General features: G+C 39.0%; 10 protein-coding genes and 1 non-coding gene across 11 annotated transcripts; 5 read left to right on the top strand and 6 right to left on the bottom strand. All coding sequences in view use genetic code 12, as the record gives it.

The window, feature by feature from the left end:
- Nucleotides 1-641: 641 nt before the first annotated feature.
- On the bottom strand, nt 642-713 carry CPAR2_t_cp_Asp(GUC)_79. Its single transcript has one exon. It is a non-coding gene; the product is annotated as a tRNA-Asp (tRNA).
- A 156-nt stretch (nt 714-869) lies between these two features.
- Nucleotides 870-3,422, top strand: SPO75 (Spo75p; the record flags this gene model as incomplete). Its single annotated transcript, XM_036811265.1, has 1 exon — nt 870-3,422. The coding sequence occupies one exon, from the start codon at nt 870-872 to the stop codon at nt 3,420-3,422; it is 2,553 nt and encodes an 850-aa protein (XP_036667720.1).
- Nucleotides 3,413-5,344, bottom strand: CPAR2_403620 (uncharacterized protein; the record flags this gene model as incomplete). Its single annotated transcript, XM_036811266.1, has 1 exon — nt 3,413-5,344. The coding sequence occupies one exon, from the start codon at nt 5,342-5,344 to the stop codon at nt 3,413-3,415; it is 1,932 nt and encodes a 643-aa protein (XP_036667721.1).
- Nucleotides 5,345-5,397: 53 nt separating this feature from the next.
- On the bottom strand, nt 5,398-5,823 carry CPAR2_403630 (uncharacterized protein; the record flags this gene model as incomplete). Its single annotated transcript, XM_036811268.1, has 1 exon — nt 5,398-5,823. The coding sequence occupies one exon, from the start codon at nt 5,821-5,823 to the stop codon at nt 5,398-5,400; it is 426 nt and encodes a 141-aa protein (XP_036667722.1).
- A 706-nt stretch (nt 5,824-6,529) lies between these two features.
- CPAR2_403640 (uncharacterized protein) lies at nt 6,530-8,296 on the top strand (the record flags this gene model as incomplete). The annotated part of the gene is made up of 1 exon (XM_036811269.1): nt 6,530-8,296. One exon carries the CDS (start codon nt 6,530-6,532, stop codon nt 8,294-8,296), a length of 1,767 nt encoding a protein of 588 aa, XP_036667723.1.
- Nucleotides 8,297-8,324: 28 nt separating this feature from the next.
- Nucleotides 8,325-9,758, bottom strand: CPAR2_403650 (uncharacterized protein; the record flags this gene model as incomplete). The annotated part of the gene is made up of 1 exon (XM_036811270.1): nt 8,325-9,758. One exon carries the CDS (start codon nt 9,756-9,758, stop codon nt 8,325-8,327), a length of 1,434 nt encoding a protein of 477 aa, XP_036667724.1.
- Nucleotides 9,759-10,151: 393 nt separating this feature from the next.
- CPAR2_403660 (uncharacterized protein) lies at nt 10,152-11,186 on the bottom strand (the record flags this gene model as incomplete). Its single annotated transcript, XM_036811271.1, has 1 exon — nt 10,152-11,186. One exon carries the CDS (start codon nt 11,184-11,186, stop codon nt 10,152-10,154), a length of 1,035 nt encoding a protein of 344 aa, XP_036667725.1.
- A 1,415-nt stretch (nt 11,187-12,601) lies between these two features.
- On the top strand, nt 12,602-14,323 carry CPAR2_403670 (uncharacterized protein; the record flags this gene model as incomplete). Its single annotated transcript, XM_036811272.1, has 1 exon — nt 12,602-14,323. One exon carries the CDS (start codon nt 12,602-12,604, stop codon nt 14,321-14,323), a length of 1,722 nt encoding a protein of 573 aa, XP_036667726.1.
- A 1,028-nt stretch (nt 14,324-15,351) lies between these two features.
- Nucleotides 15,352-16,089, top strand: CPAR2_403680 (p24 family protein; the record flags this gene model as incomplete). The annotated part of the gene is made up of 1 exon (XM_036811273.1): nt 15,352-16,089. The coding sequence occupies one exon, from the start codon at nt 15,352-15,354 to the stop codon at nt 16,087-16,089; it is 738 nt and encodes a 245-aa protein (XP_036667727.1).
- Nucleotides 16,090-16,249: 160 nt separating this feature from the next.
- On the bottom strand, nt 16,250-17,296 carry CPAR2_403690 (exosome non-catalytic core subunit; the record flags this gene model as incomplete). The annotated part of the gene is made up of 1 exon (XM_036811274.1): nt 16,250-17,296. The coding sequence occupies one exon, from the start codon at nt 17,294-17,296 to the stop codon at nt 16,250-16,252; it is 1,047 nt and encodes a 348-aa protein (XP_036667728.1).
- Nucleotides 17,297-17,442: 146 nt separating this feature from the next.
- Nucleotides 17,443-18,753, top strand: CPAR2_403700 (tRNA (guanine) methyltransferase; the record flags this gene model as incomplete). Its single annotated transcript, XM_036811275.1, has 1 exon — nt 17,443-18,753. One exon carries the CDS (start codon nt 17,443-17,445, stop codon nt 18,751-18,753), a length of 1,311 nt encoding a protein of 436 aa, XP_036667729.1.
- Between the last annotated feature and the right edge of the window lie 42 nt (nt 18,754-18,795).

Here is an 18,795-nt window from a genome sequence, read left to right on the forward strand (position 1 = left end):
GTGGAATAGAGATGCATTTTTTGAGTATATTTGTCATGAATCATTGCCAACACAGAACATTTAGTGACCCACATATGCCAATGAAAGCTCTCCCATGGATATTCGCTTGTTACCGGTGACCCACGTCCACTTCAACTATTGCAGTAGGCCATACAAATTGCTCATCTCAACTCATATGCACGTTCCTACCGAGTATCACTCATCACCTGTCCATTAGTGACAGATTAAAGACAACTTTTGCGAACCCCCTCCCCAAAAATAAATGTTCCAAGCTTCAATCTCTCAATAGCTCATTGTTTGTAACTCATGGGCTGCCACATGGGCATCAATTGTTGTTTGTTCTTATTCCCAGCCTCCTCCTTTTCTTGTTTACCCTATTCTTTGATGAACCGCTACCACTTGCTTCGAGTATATAAAATTTTTTCACCAACTTCAAACTTATTGTTTGTTTTTTTACACAACAATTTTATCCTATTTGTGGTATTAATAATACCCTTACAACCTTAGATATCAGCTCACTGTCTATGCTTATGATTTAATTGTTGCCTCTACATGTGCCTCTAGAAGTATCGTAAGCATTCATCCAATTCTTCCCCTCGATCACACCACCACAAAGGCTCCAAAAAAAAGACTAAGCACTGCTCCCAGATAGGGAATTGAACCCTGGTCTACCATGCGACAAACGGTAATTCTAGCCACTAAACTATCTGGGATAAAGAATGAGCGTGTGGAGCATGTCAACTTTACAAATGAAAATAACCACCTCTTAGAAAAATGCTTGCGCACGTGATTTCGCGCATACTTTTTACCTGTGGTTGCAAAGAATATCACGGAAAACACATAACATAAAACACAACACCACACAAGGAATGCTGTCGATAGATATCCAGCAGAATGATTACAAGACACTAACTCAAACATATATGGAGTTTTTCAACTCCAAGCAATTTGCCAATTTTCTCAATACAACTCAAACAGGATCAGCTCATTCAACATCCGGTATTGATTTCTCAGTGTTTATGAAGACGTTATTTACATCTATATGCTTCTGCACCATTCAGCTAACGCTATTTTGTCTATTACGATCAGTGTTTAACTCCCTCTACCAACCACGATGTTTTTGCGTTCCTATTAATGAAAGAATGGAAGTGTTACCAAGAGGATTTTTGAAATGGGTTGTACCAACATTGAAAAGTAGTATAAACACATATTTATCATTGGGATTGGATGCCTATTTCTTCATCAGGTTTATTTCCGTCTTGTCCTTATTTTTCCTTTTTATTGGCTCATTGAATATGATTATCTTGATCCCCATCAACTTCACTAGTGGTGATACAAAATATACTGCATCTGGATTGGACAAATTGAGTCTCTCAAATATCTCAAAATCAAATGTCACCAGATTGAATGCTCATTTTGTAATGGGGCTAATCACTATAGGGTTGTTCCATTGGATGATCATTTACGAATTTCAAAGTTTTGTCACAATTCGACAATCCTATTTGTTGTCTGAATCACACAAAAATTCAATCATGGCAAGAACCTTGCTAATTTTCAATGTCCCTGATTATTTGCAAGATGAAGCTGTACTCAAAGACTTGTTTCAGCTGGTTCCTGGTGGAATTAGGAACATCTGGCACGTATACGATTTCGAAACAATTGGAAATCAAGTGGGGAAAGCACGCGATGCATTAATGTATTTGGAAATGACGCAAATATTGACATTGACAAAGTATTATCGTAAAACTTGGCTTAAACTGAATACTGATGCTGACAAGTTCTTGCTGCAAACAGACATCAAATTCTACCCGCCAATCTATTGCAAGTTGATTAGAATCCCACTAATTGACCGTCATATCAAGTTGAAGCTTCCTGGCTGGATAAGGATTTTCGCTTTACAAAATCGGGTATCTATGTTGACATGGTCATTGGAAACATTGACAAAATGTCAAGTTATAATTGATGACGAAAATCAAAAGCTATTAAGCAACGGCTTGACAAAACACAACAAGGTGTTTATTGAGTTTGAAGATCAAAAGGGAGCATGCATTGCTCATCAAACACTTTTGTCACAAAGTCAAGGATGTTTGGACAGAACATTGATCGAAGTTCATCCTGACGATGTCATATGGGGAAACATATCACGTACTGACGGTATTGCTTGCAAGTTTGAAAAATACTTGGTCACATTGATCCTTGTCACTGTTGTAGTCTTATATGTGGTTCCTGTGTCATTAATTGGATTGGTTTCACAAATACCGTTACTCACCAAACTTATGCCGTTTCTCAACTGGATCTATCAATTACCAGAAGAAGCACGGGAAACAATTTCTGGGTTTCTCCCGTCAATATTACTCACCATATTAACCGAAACTGTCATGACATTATTCCGCTTTTTATCATACTTCAAGGGGAAAGCAACAGGAAGCGAAGTTGAAATGGATTTGCAACGTTGGTATTTCGCATTCTTGTTTGTTCAGCAATTTCTTGTCGTGACCATTCTGTCCAGTGTTACCGTTATTTGCCGACAAATCATTGACCAACCTACTTCAATACCGGTCTTGTTGGCAACGAACTTGCCCAAATCGGCAACGTTTTTTTTCCAATACATTTGCCTCCGTGCTTTTGCCCTCTGTGGTAATAGTTTTCTCAGAATAAAACAGCTTCTTTTGACCAACACTTGGTATAAAGTGGTAGATTTGACACCACGACAAAAATTTAATAGAATCACTACCCTTCCTGAAATCAAATGGGGCACCACATTTGCAGTATATTCAATTTATGCAAGCATTGGCATCTCATATTCAATCATATCCCCCCTCATTTCGATATTCATCATTTTTTTCCTCAACTTGTCAATATTGTACTACAAGTATGCTTTAAAATATGTATTTAGTCACATAAACCGATCAGAAACTATGGGGAGACTTTACCCCAGCGCATTGTTACACTTGTATGTTGGAATTTATTGTCTTGAATGTTGCCTAATTGGAGTGCTTTTTGTCCTGAAAGATTCACGAGGGTATTGTCCCATGAAGTACCAAGGGTTTGTAATGACTTGGGTATTGTTTTTCACAATTTTTGCAAACTCATTGATTTATAACCGTTATGTCCCATATTTTTCCAACTTGCCCATATTATCAGATAAAATATACAAGGATGATAAGAAATGTGAAACGTCAGCCACGAGCACAAAAGTTGAAGTAAATCATGATACATTGTTCTTGCACCCTGCTTTTAAATATGAACCTCCCAAAATATGGCTACCACGAGACCCCAATGGGTTTAGTCAATTGCAACTTGCGCAAATACAAGCAAAAATGGCGACACTAGTAGGGCAAACCGAAGGTGCATACGCATCATTGGGTAAACTTTTCAGTCTCAAAGTTGTCATTACCGATGCACCACCGGATTACAAGTGACCATACCTTTGGTTCAAGTTCTGTTTGACTCTAAGCTTGTTTAAAATTAATCTCCATACATACAAGGAACGTATTAGTTTATCTTTTTCAGCTCTTTGCTGCTCTTTTATCTTATAAGTAAGCCAAATCTTTTTCGCAGCAACTTCATCCTGCGTCAACACAATTACTCCATTTTTGACAGGATAAGCTGAACCGCTCTTGAAAACAAACCCGACAACCACAGGAACACATTGTATTTGACGGTTGACAAGCGCAACCTCAATATCTTGCATCTTGAGCCATACACAGCCATCAGGAACCATATTGGGCCTGAAAATTTCGATATTTCCATACTTGTTTCTCGGCAAGACATTATTCACAACACTGGGCTTTATGTAGGAGCATGTCTGGGAGAACGAATACAATGGTACCTTATTCAACTCGGGATCATTCAAGCCATTCAAGTTGAATATTCTTTTTCGATGGATAGTTCTAGGATTAGCTTTAATTGTCTTTATGGGTCTATCAATCTCCTCTGGCCGTATTGATCTCCCACAGAATTTCCATTGCTGTTCAGATTTTCCAACAATGAGACAGTTTTTGAAATACACGTGACGTTTTTCACCATTGACTACTTTTGCAATTGGCGGCGCATGAGGGCCGGGACCGATAATCTCATTGTATCTCAACGTAGACTTAGTTGTAAAATTAGGGCTTCTCTTCATTGCTGAAAGTGTCTTGGGGATGGTGTAGTTGTGCATGGCAATAGTCCTTAGACTGTCCAATTCCGCATTGTCTTCAGCGTTATACTGTTTGCCTAAATTCAAAATTCGAATAACCGAGCTAAGCAATAAAGCAGCTCTACCCGCTTCAGTCCTCAAATCAAGCCTGTTGAACCATCTATATGAAACATCACTCATGTACCTTGAACTGACATCAAAAACGAGATTAGAATTGGTGAAGCTTAGCACATAATGCATTGACATTTGACACAACTGATTTTGCACTGGGTAATACACATTCGTGTAGGATTTCTTGACGCTGGACAGGTGCCTTTTCAACCTCGTCAATTGCTTCTCCTCTTCAAGAAAACATTGTGTTTCAATGACAAATATTTCCGACGCATTTATAGGATTAACCAATTCTGTCCAAAAATATGGATATAATAGATCATTATCCTTGTTTATGTCAAGAGTTTTTTTGTTCAACTTTGGTTGCAACTTTGTCGGCTTTTTGGTACTCAAAACCGGCAATGAAAAGACTTGTCTTGCCTCCAAACCCAAACTACGAAGCAACGCAGTGAATACTTGCGCCCCCACGTCTCTGTTATGTTGGAACCTCCGTATTGTCAGTAAAAAGTCTTTCACAGTGGATATCTGCTTTGCATTGCTGGCAAAGTAGTCTCCTTGCAGCTTGATTTTCTTTGGCAAGTATCCAAGCACTCGAAGCCCGTTTGAATCATGCTTAAAGTTCTTTCTAATCCATTTCGTCAAGTACTTAATGATATAGACTAACTGCTCATCAGTGGGATTCTTTTTAAACTTTTTGTATTGTTTAATAAACAGTTCGGGCAATAGTTTCTTTAGCGCCTTCAAGACTTTTCTATCTGAAAGGAGTTTGTTTCTCTGCCATGCATGCAATGTATAAGCAATAATGCTTAGGTAGTGCAAACTGGTTCTTCGTTGCTTGTCTTCAATCTGCTGGTTTAGTCTTCTCCTCTGTTCGTCATCTACTGATTGTATTGCAATGTTGAATTCACTTGCTGCATCTTGAGTAGGCAATGCCTGAGTTAGTGGTTGCAATGGTATATCTTCGAAGTCAGAATCAAAATCAGAATCGGAAACAGAATCCACATCTGACTTAACACCACTCTCAATCGCCTTTGCCTTTTTCAATGGAGGTTCTTTATCACTCTCACCATCGCTTATAAAAAGTTCATTCATTGCTCTTTTTACTGAGAGAAGTTGCGAGAAACAAGATATATAAAAAAAAAAAATCAATTATGTATTATATTGCTTATCTCTATATACTCAGGAATAAGGGACCACTGGTTGGTCAGCTCAATCTCCGAGTCATGCCCATACAATGCCAACTTGTCAAATGATGCAGTCGCAGCGTAGTTTTTGACAGACTTGATCTGCTCAGTGCCGTCCTCCTCATTGACCTCTCTCTGCAAAACTTCATTCTTGTTTATTATAAACCCTTCCACATTACTCCCTTTCAAATCAACCTCTTTTGCAACCAACCTGCAACCTCTAAAGTAGGCAGTTTTTACCTCAGAACCATCGTTTTGTTTTTCAATTGTTTTCGAAGGGGTGAAATAGTTTGCTGTACTTGCTGGACCACTATATTGAAGATGCATCGGAAGCAATGATGCTTCTACCTTAGGGATGCTGCCACTTGAGCATGTTATGAGCGACATTCTGGTGCCTTATTGTAAGTAAGAAAAAAGTGTGGTGGTACGCGTTTTAGGAGATACACGCAATTGAAAAAATTAATTTACATCAACCACCACTATTGTTGTACAAACTGACATACGGAAAGTATTATAAGATGTGGCCAAAGCTTTCTTTGACGAAAAGCAAGCATGGAACAGTTCTACAACGCAGCATTGAAGTTGAATGTGTCCTTACTGACGAATCACCAACTACTAAATAGTCACCCCCGCTCCACAAACTTTAAATATTTTTGACGTCTTCTATAGAATTTATACTAGATTTGAAAACCAATTTCGGACCGAGAATAGAGCTTCATACGTTTGGCGTCATTATTACGGCATTCTATTATCTTCCTTTTTATTCACGCTCTTTGTGATACTCAGCGCTTAACCCCATTTGGAATTGATAATTCAATCACTTGTTGATATCTCTCATTCGCGGAAAATCAGAGAGACAATACAAAACTGTTATTCCCTATCGCCCCGCTTTTAAATAGGTAAATTCAATTCCGCACATCATACAACAAAAAATGTTTAAATTTTCTTCAAATTAATCGCGCAATATAGAGAGAGATAACCAAAGAGAAAAGCCACACTCCAACTTTTTGTCAAAAATTTTTCAGTTTTTGCTTGTCACTCCTTTTACTTCCTCTCCCTTCCTCTCCCTCTCTCCCTCATTTGATGTACGATAATGTCGACTGAAGCAAATACTAGAAACGGACAACACAACCACCATCTTTATCCCAATATAATTCACGACGCTTCTGCAGATTCCGCTGGTATTATTGCGTCCGAATTAGCTGCAGAGGATGGGAGTTTGTTCAACAATTCTGTTTTGAAATCTCATAGCTATGGGGCTACTGAAAGTGAAACTCCTGAATCATATGAAATTGACGAGCCTAATGGTGGTTACGCTTTACCGAAGAAGCAATTGATCACAGTGGTTTCAAGTTTATTTATGGCTTCGTTTTTAGCGGCGTTGGATGCTACAGTGGTAACAACATTACTTGCCGTCATCGCGTCTGAATTGAAAGCAGTGAAAAATATATCTTGGATTGCAACCTCATACTTACTATCATCGTCCGCATTCCAGCCAATTTTTGGAAAATTGTCGGATATCTTTGGACGTAGATTTATTTTGATTGGATGCTCACTTATGTTTGGTATTGGATGCACAATCTGCGTCACTGATTCATTGTGGTGGTTGGTAATTGGTAGGTTCATAACTGGATGGGGTGGTTCAGGTCTCACTGCAGTGGGTACGATAACCATGTCGGATCTCATCCCATTGAGAGATCGCGGATTATACCAAGGGTTGGCAAACATATGCTATGGGTTAGGAGCGGCATCTGGTGGATTCGTTGGGGGTATTGTGGCTGACACATTGGGGTGGAAATATGTATTCATCTTGCAAGTACCACTCGCTGCTATTGTTGGCATTGCCATCTATTGGAATTTAAATCTTCCTGCTGGCTCACCAGGTTTAGGTGCCCATGGACAAGATATTAAGCAAAAATTGAAAAGAGTTGATTTTTTGGGAAGTTTTTGCTTGATTAGTGCATTGATGTTGTTTTTAACGGCAACATCAATGGGAGGAAGAGACATTGCATTCACGTCCAATTTGTTTATCTCGTTATCGGTAGCAAGTTTTGCCTTGATACTCGCCTTTTTGTATGTGGAGGCATATGTCAGTGAGGAGCCGATTATTCCAATCGAGTTGCTTGGAAATAGAACTGTGTTGGCTTCGTCTTTAACCAATTGGTTTTACACAATGGGGATTTTTGCGATTATGTTTTATGTTCCAGTATACTATACGTCCGTCCTTTACTTAACAGCAAGCGAAAATGGTTTACGTTTGGTGCCCAATTTTATTGGTATTTCAATGGGTTCAGTTGGTGCTGGGTTGTACATGAAACGTACCGGACGTTATTACAACTTAGCAGTTGCCGCTGGAATTTTAGCCATTTATGGTGCATACAGGGTCACTCGTCTTGATACGCATACCCCGACTTGGCAACAGTTTTTGATGATGCTTCCACAAGGTATGGGGTACTCCTGCATTTTGACAATTACACTTCTTGCTTTGATCGCGGCAACTCCAATGAAGTATCAAGCTTGCACAACTTCGATCCAATACACATTTAGGTCAACAGGGTCCACCTTGGGTGTTTCAGCAGCTTCAGCCATTTTTCAAACGGTGCTTGGACTGAGCTTGAGAAAGAAAATTTGGGATTTAGTAAAGGATCTAGAAGAAGCTAAAAAGATTATTGCAAGAGCTTTGGACGATACCAACTATGTTCACGAGGCACCAAAGTACGTTAGGGAAGCAATCAGATCTTCTTACGATGAAGGTTGTAGAGGAGCATATTACTTTGCATTGATTGTTCTCATCATTGGTGTTATCTCATCATTGTTTATGAGAGAACACAAATTACACACAAGCCTTAATAGAGATTGAATACATATATGAATAGACATTGCTCAATTTATTCAAGGTGAATATCGTAGTTGTGATTTTTACCCCCAGATACGAGTAGAGTTGGTGCATTTGTTTCCGAGGTGTAGAATGATGGATGATGGTTCAAATTCCTAGTAGGTGGACTTTCGTCATTCGCATTTAGATTGAATGCTGTTACTACTGTTGGAATAGTATAATCGTAATCTGTCATCTCAGGGCTGAATATCATTTGTAATGGTGATTTCACATGCTGATGAGATACGGAGCCACCAAGAAGTGGGGATAAAATTGGAGACATGAGCTCGTCATTTTGAATAGCCGACGCTAAATTGTTCTCAATCACCTCTTCAATCAATGTATTTTCAGAAGCAACATTGACATTTATGAGAAGTACTGCAACGAAAATACACGATATCCCCAAGAAGTAGACAGAGCTAGTATTGATAGGTTCATTTGAGTACATCAACACAACACAGTCAATTAGAATTGTAATTGGTATGGAGCTCGTTAGCGTCAAGGATACAACCAATGGGCTTGTCAACAACATAGCCAAAATTGACGTATAGTCTGATACAACCGTGAGGATACCGTTAGCAACAACTATTACCAATATGGTGTTGTTGGGTGGAAACTCAAACTTTTCCCACCCAAGTGCGTCCACAATGTACAATATTGGAGCCCCCATCACAAGGATGATCACCCCCACGAAACCAAATAACCTTCTTTCGTTCGTTGTCTTGGAGCCACCACATTTAAACTTCGTTATCAACAAGTAGAACGCATAAAACAAAGCTCCACCTAAAGCCAATACGTTTCCAAGCTTTGGGTTTTTTGGTGTGTACTTGTGATCACCGTTGGAATCACCCACTGAACTCAAATTGACCAAGAATACACCACAGCAGCTTACAACAACACATATGACCTTTATGTTTGAAAACCTTTCTGTTCCAATGATAACTCCAATGAGTAAGGTGAACATAGACGTCAAGGAACCAATGACAGTTTGGTTCGATGCCGAGGTAAATCTTAATGCCTCCATCGCAAAGATATTGTAAAATAAGTAGATCGTGGCAATTTGAATGGAAATGAGAAGTACCTCTTTCAGCGATAGGGTCGTGTTTTCATGGTCGTTACATTTGTCTGTATTCAACAATGGCTCAAGCTCATGCACTTTTGACAGTTTGCCTTTGAATAACTTGAACACATCGTACACTAGATTCAACGAGAAGCAAGAGCCCGTGATAACAGCAAAGAAGATTGGTTTTCTGTATTCGTTACTTTTTAGAACACCATTAACCAACTCCAATCCAACAATCCATGCTCCGATTGATATTATCAACAAAATTATACCGGCTCTATATTTTCGTTTTTCTTCTTCCGTTATGAGATCAACCACTTGTTCTGGATCTGATGTTTTTTGTGGCAACAACATGTTTGGAGTTTGTGGTAGTGAGATGGTCATAATGAAATGTAGCGTTCCTCTAAGGTGAACTAGTGGGAGTGAAGAGTAATGTTGACTTGAAATGCCCATTCTCTTATCTGTAACACACAGATAAGCAGAATACACAAAATCGCGAAAAAAAATTATATGGGCCGATTTTGTAGCTCTAATTGGATCTGATTAGGTTGAAAAGTTATATTACTTCCTACGACGCAAATGACCAAAAAGACTGAAAGTTCTATAACAAAAAACATGAATTTCCACATTAGGGACGAAGAGCATATTATACTCTTTAAAGTTTTCTTCATCGCATCAAACCAAACCTTCATAGGTTCACACATTTTTTGCATTATGCAAACATAAAAAGGTGTCGAAACTCTTCTATTCAAATAAGTAAACCACTACACATTCAACTCAATAGCCATAAGTATTCGCTATCTTCTTTTGTAAGTGTTGTAAAGCAGTGATGTACTCAGTGTCTTTGGCTACTCCTCTACCAGTGCGATCCCTCAACAATTCACTAGGCACGGGTTCTAACAATGTTTCATCACTTGGATGACTGAAGAAAACAATTGAGTATCTATCTTCTGCTTGAGCATTGCTGAATCTAACTCTGTGAATTGTGCTTTTCAACAATCCAGCCGTCCAATAACTCAACAAATCGCCAATGTTTACAATTATTGGAGGTGCCATACCGGGTTTGCTACTAGTAATAAAAGGCACCTTTTCCCATTTCTTGCTAAGTGGACTGTAAATCTCAAGTCCTTCTTGGTGCTCTTTTTGAAATAAAAGCGTCATGGAGCCATAATCGGTATGTGCACCAGCACGAACCTCACTCAGCTCATCATCGGAGTTTTGGGCTGGATAGTGCAAAAACCGAAGAGTTGAACCTGACTTGGAAGTAGGCTTGTATCTAGAGGTGAACCATTCGATACCTGGACACTCATCATTATCTTGGATGTCAAGAGCTCTAGCTAAGACGACGAGTAGATCGAGTGCCAATTGATTCAACTTCAAGATCGTCTTCTTCACAAACTCGTGACGTGAAGTATCCTCAATGAACCATTCTGGAACTGGCCCAGAAGGCTCTCCTGATGTAAAATCAATACCACTAAAGTTTAACCCTTCTTTGAAATCTTTCTTTTGCGACGGGTCAAGGTTTTCTCTATTGAATTGAATATACCCAGAATTAGAGCTATCAAAAGGGAATTTTTGCTTGTACTCTAAGGGCAATTTGAAAAATTCTTTGGACAAGTCGAATATTTTGTTAACTTCATCAGCTTGAAAGTCATGACCGTCTATGAAAACAAAACCCTGGGATACCAAAGCATCTAACAACTCCTTAGCTACTGTAACTTTATCTGGTTTAGATATATCAACCGTGGTTAAAGGATTCCCAGCCATTTTCTCGATCAGGAGAAGACTACGGTTTGGAAGACAGGAAGACATGTTAAAATTTTCAATTTAGACTTTCACTTTTGACTATGTCGGCTTTTGTGCCACCTTTTTTAGTTGGCATAAAAAAATCAAACCAATTAGATGAGCACAAGATTGATTCAGCGCTGCTTCCAAGGTTGCATCGAAGTTTCAGGTCGAAATCATACGATAATAGAATCAGCATCAAGTTGAAAAATGCATCCAGCCTCCTGGGCCTAGTTCTCGGTGATAAGTTATTATTTTTTTGCGTTTTTCTGTACTCATATTTTGTGCGATGCGCTCCTGGGGTTTATAATAATAAGTACTACTCAAGGGAAACAATTTATTCAACTTGTGACCGCACTCTGCATTACTACACGCTAATCTTACTTAAGTCTAAAGAGAAAACAAGGAAGTGGAGTGAATCTGTTTATTTCCTCAGTGAAAGATAGCGAGCTGAAAAACCGTTGTGTTTTACTTCGGAAAAAGCTTCTCATATCTAATTTCAAAATCCGCTTTTATTTCCCTTTTGGGAAAGTAAACACTCTTTAGAGCGCGAAAATTAGACCACTGAACGAGCTAAAAGATTAGTCTCTGAAATTCAAAGGCACCGAAGGAACGACGTAGAAGGTTAGGATAAGCGATGGAGGGTAAAGCGAAGCCCCAGTTCTCTACTAAGTTGAGCCATGTAAAAAATGGCTTTCATGAAAGTCCGAAATCGACCAAATATAACACAAAGGCTGGGAATAATATAGTACAACACCTTGAAAATAAAACTGCCTTGAAGTTCTTGTGGGAAATCGGTCCTTCTTTGCAATTCAAGTCAATTACACTTCAAAATCAGGTGTTTTACTATTGAGAGACCAAGAAGCGTATATGAAATGTTAAAGAATCGACTTCTTTGACCCCACCCTTCAGAGTATGCTTGCTTGCTGCACGATCTAAATAGTTACGGCAAAACTAATGAATCATTCGAGGCTCTGACTCAGAAAGCACATTGAGGATATTGATAATGCGGAGACGTGAATTTTTCTTGCGGGGAAGGGCTTACATTAATTGCAATCTAGGTGTATGGAACCATTTTGATGTTTTCTACAAACATAGTGGTGTATGCATTGTTTCGCCAGGTACCAACTGTCATTACCTAGAAGGCAAGCATGTGCCGAGAAATTTGGCAAACGTCGAATGCTTTGAATGTTTTCTCTCATGAGCTGTTGTAAGGTTCGATCGGGTAAAGTTGTACAATCAAGCGGCAATTTGAAATTCCAAAGAGAACGATCTTCAGCTAACTAAGTGCTAAGCAGCTCATGCACACGTGCAATCAGCAAATTGGTCAAGAACACAGCATAAGAAGCAATATGCGTCATAGATCGTCGGTCTTGCTCTATATATATCAAACCAATTGCTCCACTTAATTACGCTTATTTGGTTGATCTCCGAATAACATTATGGGACTCAAAGACAGCCTAGGCGGTATCAATATCACACGGAGAAAGATTTTACGTGAGCCAATCTCATCCCTAGGCTTGGTTATCAGCACATCAAGAATAGTGGAAGTTGATGAAAAATCAGGTCAGGTAGTGGATGAGATATCTTCTGATAATGGTGAGTCACATGCCAAACCAGCAACTCTAGAGAGAGGCTTAAAATCAAGACATGCGCAATTAATTGCCATAGGTGGTGCTGTTGGTACCGGGTTGTTTGTTGGTTCAGGTGCTGTGTTGGTCACTTGCGGACCAGCTTCACTTTTCCTTTCCTATGTGATAATGTCAACAGTAGTTTACTTCGTTTTGCAAATGTTGGCGGAAATGACGATTTTCTTGCCATTGCCAGGAAATGGTCCATTGGCTTTCATTAATGATTTCTTGTCCCCATCATTTGGTTTTGCTTTAGGATGGAATTATTGGTATGCTTTTAGTGTGTTGGTGGGGGCTGAAGTCACTGCAGCTGCTGTGGTTGTTGAATACTGGACAAAGTCAGTAAGCACGGCCGTGTGGATCACCATCTTATTAGCACTAATTATTTTCATGAATATGACATCGGTCAAGTTCTTTGGTGAAGCTGAGTTTTGGTTTGCGTCTTTGAAATTGATTGCGTTGCTTGGGTTGATTATTTTGAGTATTGTGTTGTTCTTTGGTGGAGGACCAAACCATGACAGATTGGGGTTCAGGTACTGGAAACATTCACCATTCAAAGAGCATCTAACCGGTGGGTCAACGGGTAGGTTTCTAAGTTTGTGGACAGCCATAATCAAGTCGGGGTTTTCATATATTACATCACCAGAAGTTGTTTCAACCACAATGGGAGAAACTGTAGCACCCAGAGCAAATGGCGCCAAGGCCGCTCGTCGATTCATATACCGTTTGATATTTTTTTACGTTTTAGGGTCATTAAGCATTGGTGTTATTGTTAGTTCAAATGATAAAAAGTTGTTTGGTGGTGCTTCGGATTCATCGGGAAGTCCATTCACAATAGCCATTCAAAATGCTGGTATAAAGGGGCTAAATCATGTTATAAATGTAGCCATTTTGATTTCAGCCGAATCGGCAGGCAACTCATTCTTGTACTCGGCATCCAGAGCATTGTTTTCCATGGGTCAAGTTGGCAATGCTCCTCGGTTCTTTGCTAGAGTTAATCGCTTTGGTATACCAATTTACAGTGTTGCTGCTTCTTCATTGTTTGGATTTTTGTCATACTTGAATGTGTCATCTGCTTCAGCCAATGTCTTTAGCTGGCTCTCAAATATTTCAACAATTTCAGGATTTATTGGATGGCTAGCAATTGGGTTTGCTTATCTCCGATGGAGAAAAGCAATCAAGTTCCATGGTCTTTCAGATCGTGTTCCATATAGATCGTACTTGGAACCTTATGGTGCATACTACGTTATATTTATGATGTCAATAATTACAATCACCAATGGATATGCCGTGTTTTTTGATTTCAATGGTGCTGATTTTGTTGCTGCTTATATAACCCTTCCTATAGTGGTTGTATTGTATTTCGGACACTGGTTCTATGAACGGTTCTACAAAAAGAACAAGCTTTGGTTGATTCCAATTGAGAATATTGATTTGATAACCAACTTGGATTTGATTGAAGAAGAAGAGCAAAGCTATGAACCGCGAGTGCCCAAGAACTTCTTACAAAGATTTTGGTTCTGGTTAGCCTAAAGAATGAGGAGGGGCAGGCTCTTTATGGGTAATTGTGTGTAGACACAATCACAGTGAGCTTGACCTTGCGCTTCTGCTTCTTTATGAGGGTGAACCCGTCAGTGTGTCATCAAAATGGAAGTTAATTTAGACATACACATTCTACGCTGTTAACTTTACCAAATTTGGTGTAGACCCAATGTCAATGTGTTTATTGTTCTGAAACCTCTGAATATGGTTAGTAGTCTTGTGACATAAAAACAAAATGTTTTGACGCGTCATTGATTAAAATATTTTGCAATGGTGTACTCAGTAGACACTAAGATGGAAGCAAAGTGCGCAAAACACCACACAATACAGGTTATCACGTACGCATGTCGGAGCCACAGTATCACGAGAATGTTGTAAAGAAGTTTTCTTGGCATATTAAACTTGTTTTCATGTAGCCTTTGTTTCATTTACAATAATGTTCTTCAAAAACACGTCCATACTCCTAGAGATGGCCATTGAATACGCTTCCGTCTGATTCTTGAGCCCATATCCACTACTACTGCCACATCTCATAGCTTCCGTAACACTAATAATTCATAAGTCTTTGAGATACCAGTCAACTGGAATACGAACTCGTTGTATCTGCACCCTTTATCCCATAAGAGACTTCGAGAAGTGCTTATATGCAGGAGAGTCATGTAAAATTAAATTTTATTATTTTTGGCGTTGAAAAAAAAAAAAAAAAAAACTTCGTATTGAGAGAGAGATTCAGAATTTCACGGTATTTGAACTAAACCATTCAATAATCGTCGTCTACAGAGTATACAGAGAAAAACTGACGTAGTGTTTTTGACTGGATAGCTAGCAATACCAAACAAACACACAATACACGCCACCAAAATTACACTATCACAAGAGAACACCGCCACTTTCCCAGCGAGCTATCTAAGTGGTCTAGACTCTCGAAACATATATTCTTTTGAATAAAAGTCACTCGTTTATAACGTATACCAACAATGTACAGGACACTTAGGTGCCTACGAATTTGTATCCTATTGATGCTTCTACTACCATTTTCACACGCAATAGGTTTGCTAGTACCACCGCTGAAAAATAACCAACGACCTTCTTTGGACAATCTTCAACAATGTCTTTCATACGAACTAGGTGCTAACGACGTGCTATTCCTCACGATAAAGTCAATTGAAAAGTTGCAGTCACAAGATTTGAATTTGTTGATTTTGGATAGTGTAGGCAACAAATTGCGAGACCAACCAAACTTGGAGAGGTTTGCTAGCCCTATTGAACTTATAATCAATCCACAGGGCGTCACTGATGAAGGTGACATTCCATTAGAGTTGAAAGATCGCGATTTGCCTCCATCCAAACTTGTACATATTTGCTTTTACAATACGTTCAATGATTTGTCATGGAGTTTCAAACCGCGAACATATGAATTTGAAATCAATGTTAATATAAAGGATGACATTAAGACTACTGATTACCAAGTGTACAAGCAATTCTTTGCTTACCTTGACAAAGACCTTAATGAGGGTGAATTTGATAACAAGATGAATATGGTTGCCCTTGATCTTGACAACATCGTTGCAAAGTTGCACAACTCCGATGATGTTTTAAAGGAGCTTCTAAACCATGAATTCAAATTGAGAGACACTAATGAAGAAATCTTTAGTGGATATACGTTTATTAGTATTGTGTTGTGTGCCACGATAGGTGTGTGCGGTGCAATACAGCTATTGTACTACATACTTTACCTTAGAAGGGTCGTCAAGTGATACCTATTACACACACACATACACACACAGTCTTCCCCAAAAGCATACATTTGTACATTTTCCGTAATTTGCATTAATTTTCAAATCATTCAATTCATCTATAGACAATAAATTGAAACCCGCATTTATCCCATCAATGAACTAAAGCTACACTTTCCCTCTATTGACCTCTCATTTCCTCACTTGTCAACACCTCTCTACACAATTGTTCCATAGACTCTCTATCAATCAAACTGCCAACATTTGCGTACGCCAAACTTGCTTCATACCCCATTATAATTCTTTGTTCAGTTATACCCAACTCACCAAACGCCAAAGCTTTAATCACATTGCAATATCTAGCAATGTTATTCCTCGTCAGTTGGTTAATTTCTTCATTCTTGTCACTGTATATTTCCCACGAACTTTCTTCCTCTAATCTTGTAATAGAAATGGAACCTTGTCCTGGCGTGTAATCTTTAGTCCCCAGCTGCACTTTTAATCCATTAGAATTCACGGTTGATGGAGCCAATTTTGCTTTAGTCTTGTATAGCCATATGTAGCCATTTACTCCCAATATCACCGAAACGTTTCCTGGTAAATCATAACTATGATTTTTTGACTTTACAACTAAGGAGCTTGGGATCTTTAGGAATATGCCATTTCTCAACTTCCCATACTTGAGTGATCTCGTATGCAAGGATGCAATACCGTTGTTGAATATCGTTTGCACCTCACAATTTAGCAAGTCTCCCTCTTTTAAAAAAGATCGCATTTGCAACTCATCACTCTCTGATTTACGACGCAAGATACCCCCTGGTAGATTGACACTTCCCAACATTAATATGGCATCCTGCTTGGTTCCAATGTCCACTTTCCATCTCTTATTAGCCACTTCTGTTATACGTCCAACGACATGATCACCAGTTTCTGGTACATACTTCCCACGAATTGCGTTGACACTCAAAAGACGATTGACTCGTGATATGTTACCTACAACTGAGGAATAAGTTTTGTCATTAATAAAGTATGTACCATGGCCCTTCATCCAAACTGGGTCACTTGTGATCAATTCTCCTGGGGTGACTATAGCATTTGCTCGAACCTCTTGGTGTCTTGGATCTTGTTGTGATGCCTCATCCACTTCTATGTCGTCATCAGACCCTTCATCCTCATACTCAACACGTGGAATTGGTTTGGTTATGCTTATGATGCCTGTAGTGTCCATCTTGTTTTAATGCTTCTTTACGATGAGATGTTGGTAGTAGATTTGCGCAGGAATTTTTCTTTTTTATTTGATGCTCCAACTTTCCATTTCAAATGAACTTGAAGCTACTATCTCATCTATCGAAATCACAAAGACAATCATTAGTCATGTCCTCGTATAAACCCCCGGTCAATCGGGAAATGAAGGAATTGGATCGTTCGTTTTTCCGTAAAACGATACCGCTTCAAGCAGCTTATTTTCCCCAACCAAAATATTTAGGACAATTTGTTAAAGCTTGTCAACCTGATATCTTTTATGTGCGCAATATCAAGCATATCGTCGATTTCGATGATTCGAAAGCAGTGTTATTGAGAGAGGGGGTGGAGAAAGTACTGGACTTAGCGGAAAAGACACAAGAGAAAGTAAAAGAGTTTAATCTTGATTTAAGACCTTACCTCCTCGAGCTCGATTATTCATTTTGGAAGAGCGAAGAGATTTTGCAAGCAATTTTGCCCGAACATTTAGTTGAGGAGATTCCAAGCGGGTACAGTCAAGCGGGACATCTTGCCCATTTGAATTTGAGGGATGAGTTCAAACCATATGGTAAACTAATAGGTCAAGTCATTATGGACAAGAACCCATCAATAAAAACAGTTGTTGATAAAAAGGACACAATTGCCAATAAATTTAGAACATTCCCGTTGGAGCTTCTTGCTGGAGAGGATAATTTTGTGGTAGAGCAAAATGAAAGTGGGTGTCGTTTCAAGTTTGATTTTAGTAAGGTGTATTGGAACTCGCGTCTTAGTACTGAGCACGAAAGACTAGTCAATAAGTTCGGAAAACACGAGGTTGTTGGTGATGTCATGGCCGGTGTAGGTCCATTTGCATTGCCTAGTGGTAGAAAGGAAACAATTGTTCTCGCTAATGATTTAAACCCAGAGAGTTATAAATACCTTCGAGAAAACATAGCGTTGAACAAAGTTGACACGTTTGTCAAACCATGGAACTTGGATGGACGTGAGTTTATTGAAAGGGCAGCAGAATTGCTAGAAAACTTGGCAAATAAGGGTCCATTGAAAAACACGACTGTGAAAAGGTCCAAAAATAATAAATTGATTACCACTGAGGATATACCCGTGCCCAAATTTTACCACCATTTTGTCATGAACTTACCTGACTCAGCTTTGACTTTTCTTGATGCTTATGTTGGCCTCTATTCGAAATTCCCACAAATTCGCAATGAGCCCGGGTTTAAACTACCATGGATTCACGTTCACTGCTTTGAGAAATTTGAAAGTGGCGAAGACCCGACATTGAAAGAGTTAAGTAGAAGACTATGGAATAAGATTTGCAAGTTGATTGATTATGACTTGGATATAACAAAGATGGAGTTTCATCAAGTACGAATGGTGAGTCCAACGAAGCCAATGTTTTGCGTTTCTTTTGAATTACCCGAGGAAGTGGCTTTTAGAAAGTAGATAGAGTAATTTGCAAATAGACAACAAAGCGAAGCATTTTTC

The sequence above is a fragment of the Candida parapsilosis genome, contig 006372 (genome assembly GCF_000182765.1).
Source record: "Candida parapsilosis strain CDC317 annotated contig 006372".
NCBI classification, from domain to species: domain Eukaryota; kingdom Fungi; phylum Ascomycota; class Pichiomycetes; order Serinales; family Debaryomycetaceae; genus Lodderomyces; species Lodderomyces parapsilosis.